Source organism: Pseudorasbora parva, chromosome 2, assembly GCF_024679245.1.
Source record: "Pseudorasbora parva isolate DD20220531a chromosome 2, ASM2467924v1, whole genome shotgun sequence".
Classification (NCBI taxonomy): Eukaryota; Metazoa; Chordata; class Actinopteri; order Cypriniformes; family Gobionidae; genus Pseudorasbora; species Pseudorasbora parva.
Window position 1 is genome coordinate 25,754,174 of NC_090173.1, and position 22,718 is coordinate 25,776,891.

Consider the following 22,718-nt stretch of genomic DNA (forward strand, 5'->3'; position numbering starts at 1 on the left):
TGTAACAATTTATTATCAGTCTGGTAATTGCATAACGCAAATTACATAACCAATTCAAAGATAATCCATACATAACATTAAATGCTCTTAAGTAAAGAATAAAATACGGATACCGGACTTCTGAAAATGACATGACGCTGAGCATCCAGTAGACAATCAGCATTACGGGCTGATCTATATAAAGAATCAAGCCTGACATCTTTGCAACATTTCTTCAAATACCCAGACCAAGATACAAAACTCATTCAAATGTAAACAAGAATTCACAATGGGAATTTGCATTATTTAAATCCTATAGGCATGTATTGATGGCAGGAGGTAGAGAAAATTTGGCCTAAGACACACCACACCCATCACACATCAAGTAAAATTTCTCTAAACTCTTAAAACTTTTATTACTTTTTGGTTTACTTCTGTGGAGATGAGACCTTTGTACCAGCCGCAAAGACATTTCAATATCAAACATGTATAAAATTGTGTAATAAGAATTCCCATTAAACCATATAGATTTTAGATGAATTCTGGATGAAGGAAGGGGAAGATGCAGTTCAAAGGAAAGACATGTAAATTAAAGTCCTTCTAAGACGATTTACTCAGTGTGACGTCATCTTGGATGGGGGCGCTAACTGTATGAGTGAGTTCAGATGCTAATTTCTTTTATTTATTTATTTTTAGTCCTTATTTTCAATCAGACATTCTGGCATATGCAAGCTTTTCCCAGTCTTAGAGAATCTAAGAATAGGGAGTCATGAAGAACAGAGTTTAGAATGTGACATTTAAACAATAACATTTACCTTGTTTTGGACATGCGAGCGCCTCTTCCTCTTCCTTCTCTTTCCCGCTCCATAGGTTTGGGCTTTCATGCTGTCATTGGACACATTGTTGTGAGGTGGACTGAGATCATCATATGGATTTCTGAGAACAATGTATTCTTGGTGAGCTTTGATGGCACAGGTGTCTGATGTTGCCGTCATTGTCCTTTCTTGATCAATATCACATATCGGGAGACTTATTTCTTCATTCTTACAGTCTGTTGATTCTTGACCAGTTTTTGGATTGCGAGAATTAACCGACTTAAAATCATAGCTGACTTCATTTTCAGGAGAATATTTGAATTGTAAAGTAGCACCCTCTGTCTGCCCAGCATTTCTAACCCCCTCATTTGGACTTGAGACATCTGGTTGTACTACACTGCATGTGACATCTTGATGGGAACAACTTCCTTGTTCATTATACAAATTTAGTTGCTCTGTTTCATAGGTGGCATTTAGGCAATGGAAACCTGACTGTTCTAGATTAGCATCAAGCTCTTCTGGACTCCAGGGGGAAGTAAGTATGGGAGTTGGAGGAAAGGTTCCAGCATTGGGAAGAATTTCATCACAGCTATCCTCAGCGCTGTCAATTGATTTGCCCTTGCAGTGCTCTAAATGTGTAGCAAACGACTTCTTGTTAAATATCCCTAAACAGTAGATGCAATAAACACTATCATCAAATGAGCAGTCAGATGCAAACATACTAAATGGTTTTAAATCTTGTTTACTACTTTGAACCACATTTGCGCGGTGTAGAACATTTCCCTTGGTTTGAAGGAGGTTCAAGAGACGTTTCCTTTCTTGTGAGCTCTTGTCAAAGCTAAGAGCTTTTGCCACCTCTGGCTCATTAGGATGAACTGACTGAAGATGATCCATCATTCTATAATGCGGTTGCTTGCAGTAACAGCAGTGATGTATCTTGATTAAGTCATCTGTGGAACTGCTTTGGCATTCAGGAACCTGTTGTTGTAAAGAAGCAATTTTTAATAAATGAATTAAACGAACAAGAAATTTCATGAATCAAATAATTAAAAATGGTCACTTTCCATGGTCAGTTTTGCACATTAGCACTCAAGATCGACACTTTTTGTACAGCACAAATCAAAAGCAAGCAAGCAAAGTTTACATTGCAAAAAATACTGTTCAATAAAATAAAATAAAAAGCAAACAACCTGAGAATGAAAACTTGGAACATTTTTCTTTGACTTCTTTTAGATGGCTGATCTGGTAGTCTTGTTTGATGGCTGATCTGGTGGTCTTCCTTGTTGTACTTAATGAAGATGATTTATTGCAGCACACTAGCAAGGATCTAGAACAGGCATGCTTATTTAGAAGTATTGGTCACCAAGTTTGTTTTGAGCTGTGCTGCTGTCCTTACACTTCGGGATAATTCGTTTCCGAAGCAGCACTCTGGCTGTCAAGATTTGGAGAGCTTGAGGGTTTCTGTTCACAAAGCTTCTGTGCTGGTCTGTTCCTAGAATTGGGGGATAATCTGACTCTAGTGTATAGTTCTCCTTAGAAATGAATTGGCTCTAAAAGTCTGGAGATGCTGATCGTGTCTAGAGATGGATTTCCAGTTTCCAGTAACAGTTTCCTGGGCTTTGCTGAATAGAGGTGGGTTCCTGTTGTGCTTACTGTTTTCACAAATGCAGTTGTCCATTGATAAGAAATCCGGCAAAAAGAACTTTAGTTGGCTTCAACTGTAAAACTATTTAATAACCATTTCCATTTAGGGAGAGAGATGTTCTGATGGAGTGCAGTTCTCTCTCTTTCTACATGTCTTCCCAAAAAACCGACAATATAGTGCTTGCTTTACTTTTTTTTTGTGCAGTCTTGCCACTACTGTTAAAGAATTGACAGGTTGTGGAAGGAGAGCACTTCAAATTCTTCAGAACTTATCACGAATAACTAACTTTTTGAACAGAAGGTTCATTCTTCCCTGAGATTTCAGTTGTCAGTTGAATCGTCCAGAACAGATTCTGACATTAAGAAAAATTTGAAAGAAAACAGCATATTATTAAATATAAATTGAGATTTCTCTGTTCACCTATTTACATATCTCTACACATTTCCACCGATTGATTTTCAATCTGCTACTATTGCATACCTGCTTGTTCAAACAGTTTCTTTTTTCTCTCAATGCCACTGAAAATCTCCATGTCTACCAGTTTTTTGTCAGCATTGACTTCTGACAGACATGCTTGGCCAGCAAATACCGCATCAGATGTTTGACATGAAATCTCCTCCATCGAATTCATGCGGTTATCCTCTGTTTGCATGATGGTAATAGAAGGCATCTGGTCTCTGGTGAGCGAGTCATTTGAGATACTCTGATCATCAGTATGTTTTGAGGTTCTGTCAATAGATTGCACATGAACACATGTGGACTCATCAGTCTTGAAGGATTCATTTGCATTTGGAGCTGAAAAACTGGAGTCGCTAGAAGGATTTTCAGATGTTTGAAATGGTCTCTCCTCCATTGAATTCATGGGGTCGTCTTCTGTTTGTCTGTTGGCAAAAGAATCAATCTGGTCTCCGGTGAGTGGGTCATTTAAGATACTTTGATCATTTCTTTCACTTGTTACAACCTGAACACCAGTGTGTTTGAAGGTACCATCGATAGATTCCACATGAACACATGTGGACTCATCATTCTTGGATTCAGTTGCATCTGAAGCTGGAAAACTGGAGTCGCTGGAAGGATTTTCAGTTGTTTGAAATGGTCTTTCCTCAATCAAATTCATGGGAACGTCTTCTGTTTGTCTGATGGCAATTGAATCACTCTGGTCTCTGGTGAGTGAGTCATTTAAGAGACTCTGATCATTTCTTTCACTTGTTACAACCTGAACACCAGTGTGTTTGAAAGTCCCGTCAATAGATTTTACATGAACACATGTGGACTCAGTCTTGGATTCAGTTGCATCAATTGGATTCAGAGCTGGAAAACTGGAGTAGCTGGAAGGATCTTCGCCAGGTTTGCTGTCCACATCTAATTGTTCATTTTCAAAGCTAGGGACTGAGGCAGTTTTCTTTTTATCTAACTCTTTGGGAGAACACATCAACACATCTTCATCAACATCGTCTTCAGCATCGGAGAGAATAACACAAACTAATTCTGAGTCAATTTTCTTCTGCATGGCACCAGAAATAGTTTCCTTGAACAAAGACCTTAAATCACTAGTCTGTGGCATGACAGTTAATTTCATAGCAGAAACGTTAGTACAATCACACTTTGAGTCACACTTTATTCTTCCACAGTCAGACGGAGCATGATTAGCAGCAGTTCTTGTGTTTTGCTGCTCTAGTTCATCATCAATTATTATCAGTGGTACCTGGTTTATGACTTTTTTCTCGGAAAAACCAGGAAAATAACAGTCATGGTCCTCTTTTTGTTGACTCTCTGTGTTATTTCCCTCAGTGGATTCAACACCAAGGGAGTCAAAGTTATATAGCTCTATTTCCGATGGAGAATCACGCTGTGGAGATCCAAACTCTATAGGGACTATTTCTGTCTCAGGAATAACACTGTCGCAACGATTGGAACCCACAATTGTATCTTCCACAGCATCCTCATCAACCAATACTGAGGATGAGGGTTTTTCATGATCAAAGCCACTTCTTTCAGAATGGCTATATTTTAAGTCCCCAGACACTGACCTCCAGTACTTGCATTCAGTCATAATTGGTTCTAGAACAATCCTTGGCTGCAAACTGAAGTGGCTCATGATATCACTGAATAGCTCGGGTTTGACTGTTTGATTACTCTTATTGCAGGTAGTAAGCTGCTTAATAGTTGTCTGAGGTAGAAGGCAGACGCTGTCAGTACAGTCATCCATTCCAGTGGTCTCAGTACTGCTCGTAAGAGTTCCAGACACTGCATGGGTTGTGCTGCTGCTCAGATGTGCAGATCCGTCCTCATTCACAGTTTCTTCACCCGCAGATTCTTCAGACTTGTCACTGTTGTTCCCCGGAGGCTGTATTGGGGGAAACCGACAATCAGGAAACCGACTTAGGATTTACTGCACAAACAATTCCTTGAAGAAATGAAACTGGAAGAATCTAGTAGTCAAATTGATTATCGCATAGTCTCTCCTACCTCCTGATTATGGATTTTCGGAAGTTGGCCCCTTTTCAGATCACCATAAAAACGTTTCTCACGCTGCCGATAGGAGTATGGTTTCTCGCCACAATGAATCTGCATATGCATCAATAGCCGCATTTCCCAAGCAAAAACTTTGCCACAAAATGGGCAGGGAAGTGGCCCTTGACCTCTGGTTTTGCCTTTCTGTAACTCTTTGTTTGGGGATCCTCGAGGTGTCTGCTGAAGGGGTATGAAAAAAAAATTAATAAATTTTTGTGCAGGGGCTAATGTATAAAATGAGTTCCTCCACCAAAAATTATCCTCTTATTTCTAAAATAAGAAAATAAGTAAGAGTTCCTTCAGAAAGACTTGTTAGCCTTGCAGATGCTAATTAGATTCCTGAATTTTCTGAATGTCTTCTGGTTCCATTGAGTGCTAAAGATTTTAAGGATCCTTAGCATTAGACAAATAATACATACCTAATAGCTTAAGTAATGTAAAACTATGAAATGTAATGTAAAAACGGACGTGGATCATTCTTCAGGATTTTGTAAAAAGCACATACCGTATTTGAGTTGCGATTACTTGTTGACGTCTTATCATCAAGCATCTCTTTGGCCTCCTTCTGTCTCTTTCCTACTTGTTCCATAAGCTCGGTTTCCCCTAGAGCTTCCTCAAATTTCCTTTTCTTTTCATTCAGCCACCTACGTACCATGTGTTTCCTTTTGTGCTTCCTTAACTTCTTTTCCCCAACAAACGCTTTGCCACATACTTTGCATGGAAACCTCTTTGGTGGGTTAAACTTTGCTTTTCTTTTAGAGACTGAAGTGTCCGTTGTTTGTTCAGGAGTGCACATAGATTCATCTGTGCTCCTTTTAGGAAGATCTGGACTTTTTTCTGCCTCATCTGTAGTGATTTTGAGCACGTCAACAACCAGGTTAGATTCACCACTTGATAGTCTTGGTTTGGCGTTGACCTTTTTTGATTCTTTATTTTTTTGTTCCAACTCCTTAGTGACTCCCCGTGTCTCAGTTGTGCGCTTACGCAATTGCTTATCAATCAATAAAAAAGGATTGTGGGTTATTATACAGAAATAAAAGTTCAAAAATTATCAGTCTCTCACCAAGTATATAGTAATATCTTTAGATTCTATAACAAATCTGAAAACCAACCTGGGTATAACCAGCAACTACCAGATTGGACTCATCAATTGATGGACTTGGTTTAGCGTTGACCTTTTTTGAAACTTCATTATTTTGTTTCAACTCCTTAGTGACTGCCTGTTTCTCAGCTGTGCGCTTACGCAAATGCTTATTAATCAATAAAAAGGGCATGTTGGTTATTACACAGAAATAAACCCAGCAAGAATAGAGTAACATCTTCACATCTTTTTACAAATCTGAAAACCAACCTGGGTGTAACCAGTAACAACAGGATTGGAGTCATCAATTGATTTTGGTTTATCATTGACCTTTTTCGATTCCACACTGGCTCCCTGTTTCTCAGCTGTGCGCTTACGCAATTGCTTATCGATCAGTACAAAGGAGTGCAAGTTGTTAAACAGAAATAAAAGCAAAACAATTATCAGTCTAAGAAAGTATATAGTATCATCTACGTATTTAATTACAAATCTAAAAACCAACCTGGTAGTAAGGCTGATGTGATCTTGTCTGTCTACTGTCAAGAATAACTCCACGCGGATTACATCTCTTCTTTACTTTCCTGTGTTGTGAACGAATGTGCGGCTCCAGCCATCCTTCACGGATAAACACTTTATCACAATGTGGGCAGGCATACTTTTTTTTTAGCTCTTGCAAAACCTGTCCTTCTGTAGTTTTAGGGACCACCTCCATAGTTTCCTCCTTAGATATCTATGAGAAATACAAATGTCAAAACTTAATATGTTAATTGAAATGATCACATATCCAGATCAAAATTATGCATCATGTGAGCAGGTACCTCAGCCAGGATTGACATCTTAAGAGATCTGCGTGATAAAGCCTCAGTTCTATGGGACTTCATGTGGACACGCAACTTGGCAGCGAAAGCGAAGACTTTGTCACACTTTGGACAATGGAAATCACTTTTGTCAGCATCTTTGGCCTTCTTCACTGCAACATTTTTTCGTTGCTTCTGAAAGAAATGCAAGTCCAATGAGAGGAGCAAGGAAAGACATATGCAATGAGCTCAAAGTGTAATATGCCCTGGATGTGAAAGTGAATGTATGTAACATAGACATTATTCAATTTGTATATTGTCTTCAATTGTGAACTTGAAAGGATCAAATTAACTGCACTGCTACTGCAGGACTATGAAGGGCATTTCAAATCTACACTAACTTTTGAAAAAAAATATTCATTAAAGGTGCACTGATCGTCATTCACAGGAAACTGTATCTGCTGATACAATTACTGATACCAATCAATTTGAAGCTTGTGTGCGTGTGTGTGTGTGTGGGGGGGGGGGGGGGTTCTTACAAAAAACATTTATTTCAAATGTCTAAATGTCTTTTTCAATCAAATTTAAGAAAATTATAATAATAATAATAATAATAATTCTCTAAACGTTTGATCAAGCAGTGCATTTTTGTTTTTACAATGGGGCGATTGTTGCACAATAGCTTACACACAGCACAAGCCTGATATCAAACTACAGAATAAAAAAACCATTAGGTCTAACATTATCATTGAGCTAAGAAATACTAAAGAAATGTAATAAGGTATCAAATGTGAAATAATACTGGATGGCCATAATACTGATACCAATAAATTAAATACATCATACATACAGTTAAGGTTACAAAAATGTGTCATTCAAGAGAAATTTAAGAGCTGCATCAATCCAATATGCTGATACACAACTTTCTCAAATGTTAACATACACTTAAGACAAAACTGATTGTGTTTACATCAGGTTTACATGCATACTCATCAAGACTCATCGATAAGCACAATTTGGCAACTCGCAAGCTGTTTGTGAGGCGGCCAATGTGTGTGCATGAGCTCTAGGAAAGTGTGCGAGTGCTAAGTGGTTTAAACACAGGCAAAACATAAAAATAAATGCATATTACAAACTTTACTGACGATGCTTCAATTGTGCAAGGGACAATTTGTCAACTGTGGAGTGTGCACATAGTGCAGATGCGATGTGGTCGTGTGGAGCCATTTGCGCATTTTGAGAGGGAAAGAGAGAAAGTGCATGCAGTAATTCACTCACACTGAACAAACTTCCCAAAGCAATTATCGACTGATAACGATCGGTAGCCGAGCAATCGGAGCACCCCCTATTATTCGTAGAGTAAACCACCAAACCACCCCAGAAATGACTCAAATGACTGAAAAACCATTTATTTCAAACAGATTTTATTTAAACCACTGCATTATAATAACTGCACTATATACACACAAATGGTACATATAAAAAAAATTTAAAAGTTTGTAATTTTCTATTTTGTATATACATATTTACAAATTTCCATTGGATGGTTCGTCTGATTTCAAGACCTTCATTATCCCACTTTCTCCTTCTGCAATGCGCTCTTCTGGCTCAAAAGGCTCCAATTTAATCTGAGTTTTATTAATCAGCATATTTACTGGTCGGTACCCTTTCGCTTCTAAATAGTCACGATGATGTTTTATTCTAAGATGAGACCACAAATTAGAAGTGTTCTTCTGAGAGGCCTTGCTGGACCCCTGGCTAATTCTGGCTGAACATTGCTGGCAAATGACTTCACCATATGCATCTTTTGAGTAGTAGTCCCAAACTTTGCTAAAACAGCGGTTTGAAACAAATGTCACCTGTAAAGTAATGAGAAAAAAAATGCATAAGTTTTGTGTTACACTTTAGCCATGACAGTTATTTGCATTAAATATATCATAAAATATTATAAAAACATGTAATGCATTCAGTAGATATGGCTTTAAAGACATAAGTGTTAAAACAGACCTACAAAAATTAACATTATCCAAACATTTAATAACTGACTTAATAGTAACAACAAGAATTTAATAAATTATTCTTCAGCTCACTGGTTATACTAGTTTTAATCGTTTAAAGCCAGGGTTTTCAAGCATTGGTCCCCGAGGGTACACCATGGTAAAGAAATGTTACATTTCATACTTTTCTCATTAATGGTCTTCATAAAAAATAAAAATAAATCTGTAAATTAGCATGGATTGGTCAATGATGAACAAGTGGCAGCTAAATATGTAAGGGATAATGTCCACCCAGCCGGTTGTTATCGCAGAATAAACCCAACAGAGTATTAGGACCCCGACGGGAAGCAGACTTGTGTCACTCTGAAGGGGTTTATTCTGCGATAACAACCGGCTATACATTACGGTATACATTATCCCGCTTATTACATGTCTACTTATCTTATACTATCTATAGAGTAAAATAGACAGAAAAATATTGTCTTGAGTTCAAATATTTTATTAGCTCTTACGCAAAGCTTCTGCGAAGAAAAATATTTCCAAACTGCGTTAAGTAGGGCTGGGCGATAAAACGATAACGGTAATTATAACTATATACTTTTCCTCAATAAAACAACAGTTCGATAAATTCTCGATATAATTCAGAGCCCACGACCAGCTCGGAGGACACAGACATCTTTGACAAGTTAGCTCGCTCAACTTCAGTGGTTTGGAGATATTTTGGCGATCCCATCTGACATAAAACCGCGACATACGTGGACACGTTCACCACACGGAATTTAATTATTAAATTATCCTGCTTCTTCGAAGTTCTTCCATATAACATTGAGCCCAGCACAGCGGTAAATCTCATTAACTTCATTCACACACAGGCTTATTACCTTGTTAGTTGCGGTAGGTGACTATAATCACTAAAACATCGGACTTGTACACGATCGCTATCATAATTGTCTTTGATGCATTATTAATAACTCGGCATCTCCTGTATCAAAAGAGAAATAATGTAAACCAATGTTTAAAATGAATAAAAGACTAGACAGCCCTTACTGGAGATCTACAAATACTGAACTTAGCTCTCTCCCTCCTCTTGCGACCAGCCCACTGTCGCTGAGGTGTGTGTGTCGGTGAGATGCACGATGCGTGCGTGTGTGTGCGAGAGAGAGAGAGAGAGAGAGAGAGAGAGAGAGAGAGAGAGAGAGAGAGAGAGAGAGAGAGAGAGAGAGAGAGAGAGTTAACAGTTAACTGTCTGTTTTCTACATACTCAGGAGCAAAATATGCCTTTAAACTTTAAAGAAATAAAGATTTTACATTTATCGTGATATTTATCGATATCGACTGATATGGAAAATTATATCGTGATCATTTTTTTGGGCCATATCGCCCAGCCCTAGCGTTAAGCCTTTATCTATTGCTGAAAAGATTTGTTTTGTTTTTTAACCATATGTTGAAATTAACGATGAAAGAGTTAGTTCACCCATAAATTAAAATTAGCCCATGATTTACTCACCCTCAAGTAATTATAGGTGTATGTGACATTCTTCTTTCAGATGAATAAAATCTCCTGTCTCTAGTCCTGGCTAATCCAAGCTTTGGCAGTAGATCTGTTTTTGAAGTCCATAAAAAAAAAAAAGCATCGGTCCGTCAAAAAACGTGCTCCACGCGGCTCTGGGGGCTTCTGATGCGAATCGCTGTGTTTGTGTAAGAAAAATGTCCATATTTAAAACACGTTATTTGACGGACAGATGCATTTTGTATGGACTTCAAAAACAGAGCTACATCTATACTGCCATGTAAAAGCTTGGATTTACCAGGACTTTTTAAATATATCGGATTTTATTTGTCTGAAAGAAAAATGTCATATATAACTAGGATGACTCAAGGTGAGTAAAACACCTTGAAGTCTTCCATTGTAACCCGTTGTGGTTAAGTGTTTCAGTCACAAGATGGCACAAGCGGAGTGAAATGTTTATCATATAAGTAGTACCGGTCAAGATAACTTGTAGTATCCGGATGAGCGGAGTGTTATTCAAATTTGGCGGTTGTTATCTGGGAATAGCATAGCGCTGGAATGCGCGATTGACCAATCAGAATAAAGTATTTCACAGAGCTGTGTAATAAAATGCTATATTACAACTATAATCAATAGTGCTTGATCCATCTTATTGCTCGTCTATTGCTATAATCAGTCAATGTTTTCAGATAAATTGAACTCATGTTAAAGTTTATATTTTAGACTGCAAATGCAGTACAATAGCCTGTACTGATAAATTGAGTATAAAAATAAAAGCTTCCTTCAGTATTTACTCCTTTTCATGTGGTAGACTACTAGTAATGTAGTAGTAGTAGCTGATAAAATGGTATAAATATAGCCGATATTTCCAGGTTAATGTTATGCACAAACGCTGCATTCAACTTAAAAAAAAATTGGTGCTGCTATCCCAAAAACAAATAACATTGTCTTGGGTAACATAGCAGACACAGACATTTGTTTGAATAAACAGCAGGTGTGTCGAGCCACATGGCAGCTCTTGTTTGTCTTGTTTTTGGCCTCAGACTCACCGTATAAACTGCATCCGCTTCAGTAGTTGCTTTCTTGTTCTCTTCGTAGACTGGCTGTAGCTGTACAAACGTGTTCAGTTCATCCTAAGATAAGTGCTTACTATCTTAGAATTCATTGAACTGCTATGTAGAGGCCATTTTTCATACTCCACAGGCCAATTTCAGACAATAAAAATCGATAAACTTCTAACTTATAGTAGCTAAATTGGATATATTGGCCAGACCAGTTCATCAGCTTTTTTGTGAAATTTTAAGTAAATGTTGTCTAAAACACGTTATTTTCACTTCAGCAAATGTGCATATTTGCTATCATTGAATATCAGCCACCCTACTTTCTAGATATCAGCAGCCATTAAAAAAACCATTTTGTTCAACCACTACTTTGAAATGTGTGGTGTGTGTTCTCTGGTTGTGTGTGATCTCTGGTTGTGTGTGATCTCTGGTTGTATCAAATAACATTATACAACATGTACATCGGTTTTAAATTTCAGTGACCAGTCACACAAGGTTTACAAAGCCCAAATCTTTAACTGTACATCAATCCCAAATATTTAGACTAATGGTTGTTTGGTGGCTTTTTAAATGACTGACTCATTTTTCTCTAATATTTGTGTACATCCTTTGATAGGGGTTATGTGTGAATGAAAGAAAATCGCTATGCATCTACACACTATTTCTTACACTAGAAATCATGAAGTGCAATACCTTTGGGGGTGATTTCATCTTCACATCCATGATCTCAACAGTTCCTGATTGCGCTTGGTTGGGAGACGTGTGGGTCTTCATGTGCATGGCTAACTGACAGGGCCGAGCGAACACCCGATTAGGGCAATGAGGGCAACGGCACTGCATCTGGGTTTCTTCTGTTTTTTTCTTGCGTCGATCACGTACAGTAGCTCTGTTTTCTGGTTCTTTATCACTGCTAGTGTGGTCGCTATCAGAAGTTATGCCCCCTGGCTCTTCCTCTCGGTCTGGTGCTAGCCGTTTGGGTGATGCACTACTCCTGCTGGTCTGCTCAGAGCAATCCGACAGTTCCTCCACAATTTCTCTTGATAGCTGCGTGTGAGAGAAAAAAACATTTATGTGTTATAATATGGTACAAATAATATAGTATATTATTTAAGTAAATAATAAATAAATAATATGGTATGGAGACAAATCTACCATATTAGTACCTCCTCAATTTATAATTACAGAACACGATTTTTTGTTTGTTTTTCTGTACATTCTAAAAAAAAAAAAATCTATATTTAAAAAAAAATCTGATATTAAATGTCCATATTGTCAAAATACGTTTAAAATAACACCAAAAATGTACTAAATTAATTTATGCACCACAATGCATTGCACGGTATGAAAAATGGAGATTAACGTTGACACTCAAATGACACACCTTAAATGTAAATACAGGGGAACTGAGCATATACAATTAAATATACAATGCCGGCTGATATGGAAGTTTAAAGATAAAATGCTTATAAGTTCGTAATAACTTATATGTCCTGTTATATGGTACCCTAGTGAATTTATTTTAATGTCTTTGCCAAATGCCATTTGCAAAATATTTTACTACTTAAAGCTGCTGTCCATAACTTTTTTTGTGTTCAAGATTTACAAAAATTATATAATGAGAATGTACAACATGAATCCATTTTCCGAACCGTGTTTTTGTCTTACCCTGAATCATTATGGTATACTTATAATAAGTATTTATATTGGGACTATTTCTGGCCAGACTGGTAGGGTACCACTGCGAAGGAGCACAGTCCCTGCGTGACTCGCCATAGATGTAAACAGAGAGAAGTAGCTCCGGCTACAATGTTCTTCCGCAAGATGCATGCAGTTCTGTTTATTAACCACTAGAGTGCAAAAAGTTTTGGACTGCAGCTTTAAAATTACAAATTTCAAAGTGAATCTGTATATTCAATGTGAAAAACGAAGGGTGGGGCTTAAATTAATAACAGAATGCTTCTGTATAACATACATCACAATAACACCAAAAATTAAAAGGGTTTTTGATGTCATGTCAGCTTAAACACCATGCTGATGTTTACCTGAGAGAGGCTATGAAGTTTCCTCTTTTTCTTATTGTCACCGTAGAAGAACGCCTTGCGCCGACGGTACTTGTATGGCCTCTCAGTGGAATGGATCCGCATATGAATCATCAGCCTCTGTTCCTTTCCAAAGACTTTACCACAGTCTGGACAGGCAAATGACATCCTCTGCCTTCTGTTCTGGCCTCTCCAGTGCCTGACCCTGGTGCTACCCGAAGTTGGATCAAAGTCCAGGGGGGCCATGTAACTTTGGGCAGAGTCCCAGGTCATACCGTCTGCCAGGCCATAGGTAATACCAGTACTTGTCCCAGCAATGTCAGATCCCTGATCAGTGCGTTGAGGTAATGTGCTGGCACTGTACAGGGGGTGATCAGTAGTCTCGGTTTTGATTACAAGCCCTTCTGACTCTTGTCCAGAACCAAAGTTGACAGCGCAGTCACCTTGCTGGGATGGATTGGACTCGTCTTGGGTGGAAAGCGTAATGGGTTCAGATGGGCCTGAGAATTTAAAGAAAACAAACAGCACCCATTTTATAAGATCAATTGCGATTTGTTTTCAACCTACGAAAGTAAGTAGCTGTAGGTAAAATGTTCAAATTTAAACCAAAAAGAAATGCAAGTTAATGGCAATTTGTTCATTGACGGTAGATGTTTTATTTCCTGTGGACTCTAGAGGGGGCATCTCTGTTCTGCGCGCGCCCTGGACGTTTTGGAGCGAAAACAACAGGGAAACACAGAATTACTTCGGCCTAATGTAGCTTCAAGCAATCTTATGGTTCTGATGGCAAACATTTACACTTCCTGTATAATGATCATGCATTGCTGTGGAAGACAAGAAGCTGAATGCACGCAGATAATCTAACCAAAACTAAGTCCACGGTATAGTGCACAGGCTGAAAAGCGCAAAACTATGTAACAACTAGCAACCATATACCCTCAAAGCCATTATCATGTCTTGTTATCAGTCTTTCACAATATTTTTCATTAAAAACTAACGTTACATTGATCCAGGCCTGTCGTCATACCTGGCCAGTCCGCTGGATTTGCCCCCTGCATCCATCGGAGCCTCCGTCTCAGAACCTCGTTTTCTTTCCGTGCCCGGATCGTCTCTTCCTCGTACTCCAGCACCGTACCGCCGACCATCTCCATGATCTGTTCCACCGCGGCCATCAGACGCTCGTTCAGCGCGCGGTGCAGAAGCTGCAGTTTCGTCATTATGGATGTTTTATCTTTGCAATTCCGCAGCAAAGAAAAAACACTGAAACAGCTAACTATTCCCGGCCCCGGCCCGTTGCATGAGCGGATGCTTTTCGCCTCCAAATAGCCCCAAAAAAGCAAACAGGAAACAATTGACTGCCACCTACTGCACAGGAGACATTTCAGCTGTTCAGCTGCAGAGCAGAAGCCATATGCAAATTATTGGTGGAGGGAGGCAAACCTTGCGACAGTAAGTCAACACAAAACCGACACAAACGCTGTTCTTTTTATATACAAGTAAAAACACGTTTTCAACATGTTAGACTAGATTCTGTGGCTAAACTGGGTCACAAATAACTTTGTGAGCGGTTGGGAGGTCAGATATGCTGTAGCTAGGGTTTTTCAAACTGGGGTCTGGGGACCTAAACGGGGTTCTTATGGGGGCCCTATGGTTCAGAGAGAAAGGTTGTAATAAATGTATTTATTTTATTTATTTATTTATTTTTTTTTGGGGGGGGGGGTGTTACATGAATTGCTCTTCGGTTTGTTTTATGTTTCTCTTCAGGTTTATAAATCTGTAGGTTAAAAAATACAGTTTCAACATAATAGAAAGTATTTTTAATTAAAAGATAAGTACATTTTGACTTTATAAAATATAGTTAAGAATCTGGTCCCTCGTTAATTTTATTATATCTACATATTACAAAACACTTAGTCTTACAATTATTTTAGACTATATTGAGCGAGCTGTGCTGGAGGTACCACTGCATAAGATGAACCTCCACAGATAGTGCCCCGATAATTGTCTTTCCGTTTAATAATACAAAATGAGTAGGGTAGAGAATCTTAGTGGGGTCCCATCATCACAGATCCCAACCCGACATACCAGGCTTGTCCCCCCTGACGAACCAAAAAAATAACCATCATGGTAACCACTCCTCACTAACTGGAATTATTACTGCTTTTAACCTATAGTAACTTGGTATTAGTCACTAACGCAGTCAAAATAATTAATTAACAGAAATATTTTGAAAGCTTCTTACACCGTTTGAAGAACTGAACTTTAATTCAGTTTTACAATAGTAACAATTACTCTAGTAACTATGGTATCTACATGTTTAATGGTTAACATGAAATTTACATTGATGGACCTTTGCATAAATTATTTAGTTGTGAAAAAATTATGGAAGGTTAGATAGAACTTCAATGAACCTGGATAGAGCCTACAGAGGGACAGAAGACTAGACAATGAAATAGGAATGAAATTAACAAAACAAATGGAGTACCAATAAAAATGCAATACACTAACATACTAAGAAAATACAACAAAAAAACATTTTAAAAAAATCCATTATTAGCAACAAATGAATAATTAAGACAATTATAGGATATTTATGACATAATTACGGCATAATTATCATACTACCAGTAGAAGAGTCATTATACATGCATTTACTGCAGTGTTAGTAACTGATGATTCAGTGCTTGAACTGACGTTTGGGAAAACAATATGTACTAAATGACAAGAAAGTAAAATATTTCCATGATAAGGCAACATTAGCTGTGCATCCCCAAGTTATGCACACATACGGTTCTGATATATTCAGATACAAAAACTGATGTCAAATTACATTTCATCTAGTTTATTGGTAGTTACATACGGCAAAGTTCCTCATTTACACGTGTTTGACAGTCATGATCTTCTCAAATTACATGATTTTCCTCTAACAATTTTAAAAGTTTAAATAAGGTACTATTCAGTCTACCACACTGATTCATATCTTAATGTACTATTTTATATTTAACTCCTCTCAGTGATTCCCACAGTCACTGAAAACCTGAAATTTAAAAATCATGATTTGTAGGCCTGGAAAAAGAATAGAAATTAATAAAATATTAAAAGTCATTCCTTTCGAGTGAATATACATGTTTATAGTTATACACTGCCTAAAAATATGTCAGGCAAGGTACTGCTCTCTGTGGAGTATTTATAATACTCAACATCAGTCTGGAAGTGTGGCAACTCATGGTACAAAACACAAACATGATGAAGCCATTCTTAGGGTATTTTTTGGCATACTGGAGACATTTGTGCACACATATTGCCTGGAAAATCATAGAAATGTTAGTCAAACAGCATATCGGCCTTCGGTGGTTTTTATGTAACATGGAAGCTTCTAATATACTTGGTAAAATTATAAATATCCCAATATATCTAATGAAAATCAAGCTCTCTATCACAAAGACAGGTTCTTTCTCGAGGGGTGCCTGCAGCGATCCGTCAACAATGACACACTCGTCACTCAGTGGACAGCTGTTGGTCGTCTTCTAGCGTATGCGCTGCTTGTTCTTCATTGAGTCTCTGGCATGTGCGCTCATGTCTCCTCATGTTCCCGCTCTGGCTGAAGGTTTTTGAGCACCAGTTGCAGCGGTAAGGCCGTTCTCCAGTGTGTGTGCGCATATGCATCCGAAGGTAGTCAAACTTGGAGAAGTTTCTGCCGCACCAATGACAGATGAAGGATCTATCGTGCAATTTCTTGTGGAGCTGCAGCTTTGCAAAATCCTTCAACTGCCTTCCACATTTATTACACTTATATTGCCCTTCATTATCCTGATCTTTTGCTAAAGCCCTCCTAGGTTTGGTGAATCGTGTGCGAAGGCGATCCATTCGTTGTCTTCTGAGCATGGCTGAAGTGTCACTGGCTGTTCTCAGCTGGTGAGTGGATTCTGAGTCGTGGCACGGAACGGCATGGGCAGGGGTAGTAGTAACCGAAGATGTTATTGTGATGATGGTGTCCTCGGGCTCGACCTTAATCCTTGGTGTTGAAGCAGTGGGCGAGGTCACATCCCACGTCTCATCCGTACTTGAGCTGTCGAACTGAGGAATGAGTCGTTGTCCGCCTGCATTTTTTTGAAGCGCTGCCTCCCTGTCATCTGCCTCCGTCTTACAGACTGAAACGGCATCTACCATGCGTGGCTTTAGTTCACTAGGTAACTCTTGATCTTGGTCTTCGGACTCTGTTTGCTGATCCTCTAGGTCTTCTGATTCGACTGGAGACCTGTACCCATGTGATGGCAATTCTGTAGGTGAGACTTCATTAGGAGACACATAGTGGACTTGTCCTGTATGGTGAAAGCAAGAAAGGATGATATTTATTAGTTGCAGTATTGGTCATTTTGAGAGAAGCTATGGTTATTCATGAAATGCATTACAATATAAACATGTCAGTTCTAAACAACAGGGATGTACAGAGTGACCTATTTGGGAGTGGAACTAAATATTTGTAACGGCTGAACGTTTTATCCAATTAAAACCTGTTTGACATGCTTGGTGTCATAGTTAAAAGCGCTACTGTGGAATTAGATTTCACATAAGCATTCAAAGTAACACATTGCTTCTTTCATCAAGATAACAAACACTTAGGGGTCGTTATATTTTTATTGTTTGAATCAGATCACATTTCAAGTACTAAATAATTTTAAGCAATTTAACATTTTAAAGGTGTCATAAACTGGCTTTTTAATTTTTTTATACTGTTGTCTGAGGTCAACTAATGATGTTTGTGTGGTTTTTACATTTAAAAACATCATAACTAATAAGTAATAGACTATTTTCTACACTGGTTTTGAGGCTCTCTCCTGAACGCTGGGTTTTGATGGGCGTTTCACTGGAGACTTGGAAGTAAACGCCCATGGCTAGGATTGGATAAGATATAATAATTGAATATGTAATGAGCTTCAGCTCCCCTGTCAGAGTCCCTCTCACATGAGGGAGGGGTTGTTTTGAAAGCGGCAACCAGAATGATTCAAGTACATCTTTATCAAACAAACAATGATTTATTTCTCATCCACCCGTGACTGAGTGGACTATTATTTTTGTATTGCATAGCTCGCACAATCGTTCGATATAAGCGTGAACCTTCGCACCCTTCAAATGTCAAGTCAATAGAATAGCAGAACAAGAAAGGAATATTATGAGATTCATTAGCCTGCCAACGGGCTTACGTTTTGGTAGCCCGTCTTGAAAACACACAGCCCCAGGACGCTGGGCTTTGCGAGCCCAGGCCCATACATGTCCAGAGTCCAGTGTGCTAAAGGTATGTTCTGTTAGACACGTACACATAAGCAAAACGATCTATAACAATGCAATATTATTAAATATAAAAAACACATTTTACTCACATAAGTGTGTTACACCATTCCTCCTGTCGGACCAAATATAGAAGCACAGCATTGTGTTTTAATCTCAATATGTCTACAAATCCAGCATTGCCTGAGATTTGTTTACAATCGATTTTAAACAAATTTTGTTACAATCGACTTGAAATTAAGTGAACACCATGTCTTCATCATGTCAGCTGGACATAGTGGTCAAACACACATTCCTAATATTATGATCCGAAGGAAGCTTATTCAGAGACTGTGTTCTTCCACAACCAGGAATAGCGCAATATCTTGCTATATTCATATATTATGGCTAATGGGATCTTTAGTACTGAACTAAAGAGTAATGTACTAAACTATCAGAGTACTGAACTACACATGCTTATTATTCTATAGAGGCGTGTTTCGTCAGTCGAAGATGTAAAGATGCGAACACAATAGTTTTCTGGGCCTGGTGTCTATAAAAGCTTTTCTTTAAATAACAAAGAACTTTTCAGCTCTGAAACTTACAGGATAATCTTATATTACCATGAACTTTATATATATATATATATATATATATATATATATATATATATATATATCAAAAGCTCAAGGAAAAGTTGATTTCTCAATTCATCACCCCTTTAAAAGCAAAACTGTTCTTCATCATTCTCAAATTCTATGTCTTTAGTGTCACATGATCCTTTAGAAATCATTCTATGATATTTTATACATTTATGATCAAGATGCATTCTTATTCTTGTTTAAAACACTTCGTTTGTGTTTTTGTAGAAACAGTGATACTTTTTTTACTAGATGAATGCAGTTGGGGGAAAAAAAGTATTTTGAATACACAGCTTTAGTTTCGACAAATTTAATGTGTCCATCCTGAATAAGAGAATGAATTTCTTCGTGGGGGTAGTAATAACCCTGAATATGGTCAGAAAATGTATGATTACAGTTGTATACCTGTACATACCTGATTAGTGTGATTTCATATATATATGTGTGTGTGTGTGTGTGTGTGGTTGTTTTTTTATTGGAATTTCTTTTCCACTCTCTCACCTCACTAGTCTTGTCGTATCTAGCAATCAAAATATAACAATCCTAATAAAACATTTTAATAAAGCCTATATAGAATTCTAATGAATTGCTAAATCTTGTATTTTTACCAGCGCTAATAATTTCACATCAACAAAATTACTTTACATAGTTTATAAATTACAACAACAAAAAGTGAAAAAGATAAATTAACATGGTTTTGTGGTGGGCTGGTCAAGTTTTCATAACATCTTTCCTATATTTTCTTTCCGTGTGGCCCTGCAGCGGTAGCTACTGCTCTCTCTCTCTCTCTCTCTCTCTCTCTCTCTCTCTCTCTCTCTCTCTCTCTCTCTGTATATATATATATATATTGATAGTGTTGTACGTTTGTAATTGCTGGATACGACAGAAATGGGCTAGAACAGTGAGGTAAGGAAAACGTAGAGGGATATAAATGACGTCTACGCTTCTGTTACTATTAAATTGCTTTTGACGGGAAAATGCACCCAACCTGGGTGTTTAAGTGTGAATTTACCGTTTAAATTTGGCTCATTCCTCCTCAGCACATCCCTTAGCTGTTGTTTCAGCTTCTCGTTTTCTAATCGTGTTTGGGCTGTTTCCTTTTGATATTCCTTAACCGTCGCTTCCACCTCAAACCAAATCTCACGGATGACAGTTGACATTCGCTTCACCAAGTGAGAATGTAACTTATCTAATCTTGACATTTTACAAAAGTATAAAACGAAAACAAATTCGACAAAACACGGGAGTAAAAGCAACTCAATACACTTGCTTCTTCTTCTTCTTCTTCTTCTTCTTCTGTGGATTTATTGTCGGGCTGCAAACCAACTGAAAAGGTGCATACCGCCACCTACTGTGCTGGAGTATGAACAAAAGTTGATATACGGAAGATTTTCCATATTCTGTATTTCAGGACACTATTCCTAAAGAACGTCATTAATGCTGTAATTTTTCTACCAAACTCTATTCCTGTCTTTAAAATATTGAATATGGTAAAATCTGTAATACCCAATGATTCCATATCTCTAAGCTCAATTATTTCTTGTTCATTTTTTTTTACATCTAGGCTAATCAAAACATAGGCTATTCTACAGTTTTCATTTCCTGGCATACATTACAAAAACTCGAGTTGTGTTTACCCATGATACGACCCATTCTTAATCTTGTAAATATAATAAATTCCTTTCTATTTATATTATGACTAATTTAAATGTTTTATATTATTTTGTATTCTATAAAAATGTCTTAGCCTACTTTCTTACACGAGTCCCAGTATTTCTGCCATTTGCCCCCATAAGCTTGTTGAATCAATGACTTCCCCTTCTGCCCTGCTTAAAGGGACTGCTTTGTTAATATTATCCACTTTGAGTGTTTCCTTGTCCATTTTATCCATTTCGTTACCCTGTATCCCAACATGTGCTGGTAAAAACTGCACTACAATTCATAATGGTCTTAATCTAAATAAAATAATCAGAAATTATGTCAGTATGTCTTTCCTACATGATTGAACGGTTTGCAAAGCTTAAAATTGATGCCAATGGATCTGAACAAATTAAGACGTTCCTCTTAGAGTTTGTCCTCCTCAAACCATCATGCCATTGCCATCTGAATGGCAACGAAATCTGCTGTATACACTGAAGTTGCATCAGTCAGTCTTGCTTTGTTCCCACTTTTAAGTTCTGGTACATAAAATGCTGCACTCAGGGCCGGCCCGTGGGCGATATTTTTTTCCCCAGGACAGGGCGTAATGATTTTTATACTGTAAAAAATGTATTTTCTATCCTCTACACTGCCCCTGCTCCTAAACCTACCCATCACAGGAAACATTCTGCATTTTTACTTTCTAAAAAAATGCATCCTGCATGATTTATAAGCATTTTGAAAAGTGGGGCCAATGCCCTCATATTTCACCCTCTCCTTGTAATACCTGTGTCATACCCATGTCCATGGGCGAGGCTAGCCCCATTTTAGGGGTGCTTCAGCACCCCTAAAAAGGAGCTCAGCACCCCTAAAACTTGGAGTAAGAAATTGGGTTATTTAAATTTTTTGTAAGTCTTTTAAACGTTAAATAATGTCCAAAACATTCTCCGTAGTTTGTGGTTTAAAATATATGTGTTAAGGAGGAAAATGAAAACATCCCCGCATAGCAAATGGTGTCATCCTCTTCTCTTCTCTAGGGTAGTGTGTCTCTAGGTTGGTGGCAGTGGGGCTCATTGGGTGCTCAGCACCCCTAAAGCTCTGACCCTAGAATCGCCCCTGCCCATGTCATTAAACACATTTGTGTCCTCATATGTCACAAAACATGCACACACACACACACACACACACACACACACACACACACACACACACATACACACACACACACACACACACACACAATTACTAGTATGTTTAATATGCACTAAAACTGTCTATTACTATAGCAACTTTTATTACTTGCAATGTTAGGTTCACAAGAAATAAAATCTGTCATATGTGAATCATACTGTGGTGTCTCTTCTATGAAATTGTGAACTTGAAATATAAATCTGAAGACACGGACATATAGCGCTTTTCTTAGTATGTTGGATTGACTTCGTTTACTTCTGTTGTAAAGAAAGACGATCAAAACAGACTAGCTGACAGCCTGCCATGAACGTGAGAAATATAACCAATCGGAGGAGATATGGGAGGCCGTTTCAGCATAAAAACGTTCCAGCGTTACTCGTCGTAATAATATTTTTACTAGTAACAATTCAATTAAAGAGCTCTATAATTCAATTTTTACTAGTAACAATTATGATTGTAGAGCTCTCGAATTCAATTGTTACTAGTAACAATTATGATTGTAGAGCTCTCTAATTGTATTATTACTAGTAACAATTCCAATT

The 22,718-nt window shown here is 37.8% G+C and overlaps 2 protein-coding genes across 4 annotated transcripts; both read right to left on the reverse strand.

Annotated features, from left to right (window-relative positions):
- Window positions 1-1,636: 1,636 nt before the first annotated feature.
- On the reverse strand, window positions 1,637-14,807 carry zgc:66474 (uncharacterized protein LOC327500 homolog). Of its 3 annotated transcripts, none has more exons than XM_067413341.1 (12): window positions 14,466-14,807; window positions 13,442-13,938; window positions 12,093-12,443; window positions 6,853-7,023; window positions 6,537-6,764; window positions 6,305-6,418; window positions 6,066-6,203; window positions 5,459-5,944; window positions 4,909-5,133; window positions 2,920-4,786; window positions 1,985-2,791; window positions 1,637-1,772 (listed from the first exon to the last, which is right to left on the reverse strand). In XM_067413341.1, exons 1-11 carry the CDS (start codon window positions 14,653-14,655, stop codon window positions 2,760-2,762), a joined length of 4,299 nt encoding a protein of 1,432 aa, XP_067269442.1. In that variant the 5' UTR covers window positions 14,656-14,807; the 3' UTR covers window positions 1,637-1,772; window positions 1,985-2,759. The 3 variants fall into 3 exon arrangements, with proteins under 3 accessions (XP_067269442.1, XP_067269433.1, XP_067269425.1); XM_067413332.1 differs by having other exon boundaries at window positions 4,909-5,130; window positions 6,853-7,026; XM_067413324.1 differs by having other exon boundaries at window positions 6,853-7,026.
- A 1,452-nt stretch (window positions 14,808-16,259) lies between these two features.
- Window positions 16,260-20,646, reverse strand: zgc:66443 (uncharacterized protein LOC406856 homolog). The gene is made up of 2 exons (XM_067428882.1): window positions 20,360-20,646; window positions 16,260-17,760 (listed from the first exon to the last, which is right to left on the reverse strand). The coding sequence occupies exons 1-2, from the start codon at window positions 20,547-20,549 to the stop codon at window positions 16,937-16,939; spliced, it is 1,014 nt and encodes a 337-aa protein (XP_067284983.1). The 5' UTR covers window positions 20,550-20,646; the 3' UTR covers window positions 16,260-16,936.
- Window positions 20,647-22,718: the final 2,072 nt, after the last annotated feature.

Bases quoted from the DNA above. Each gene is read 5' to 3' on its own strand.
- zgc:66474 (XM_067413324.1), bottom strand. From the start codon at position 14,655: ATGACGAAACTGCAGCTTCTGCACCGCGCGCTGAACGAGCGTCTGATG. The intron at 12,444-13,441 runs GTAAACATCAGC...TCTCACACGCAG, and splicing joins AACTTCATAGCCTCTCTCAG to CTATCAAGAGAAATTGTGGA. The intron at 4,787-4,908 runs GTAGGAGAGACT...CCCCCAATACAG, and splicing joins CGAAAATCCATAATCAGGAG to CCTCCGGGGAACAACAGTGA.
- zgc:66443 (XM_067428882.1), bottom strand. From the start codon at position 20,549: ATGTCAAGATTAGATAAGTTACATTCTCACTTGGTGAAGCGAATGTCA. The intron at 17,761-20,359 runs GTAAATTCACAC...TTCACCATACAG, and splicing joins GAATGAGCCAAATTTAAACG to GACAAGTCCACTATGTGTCT.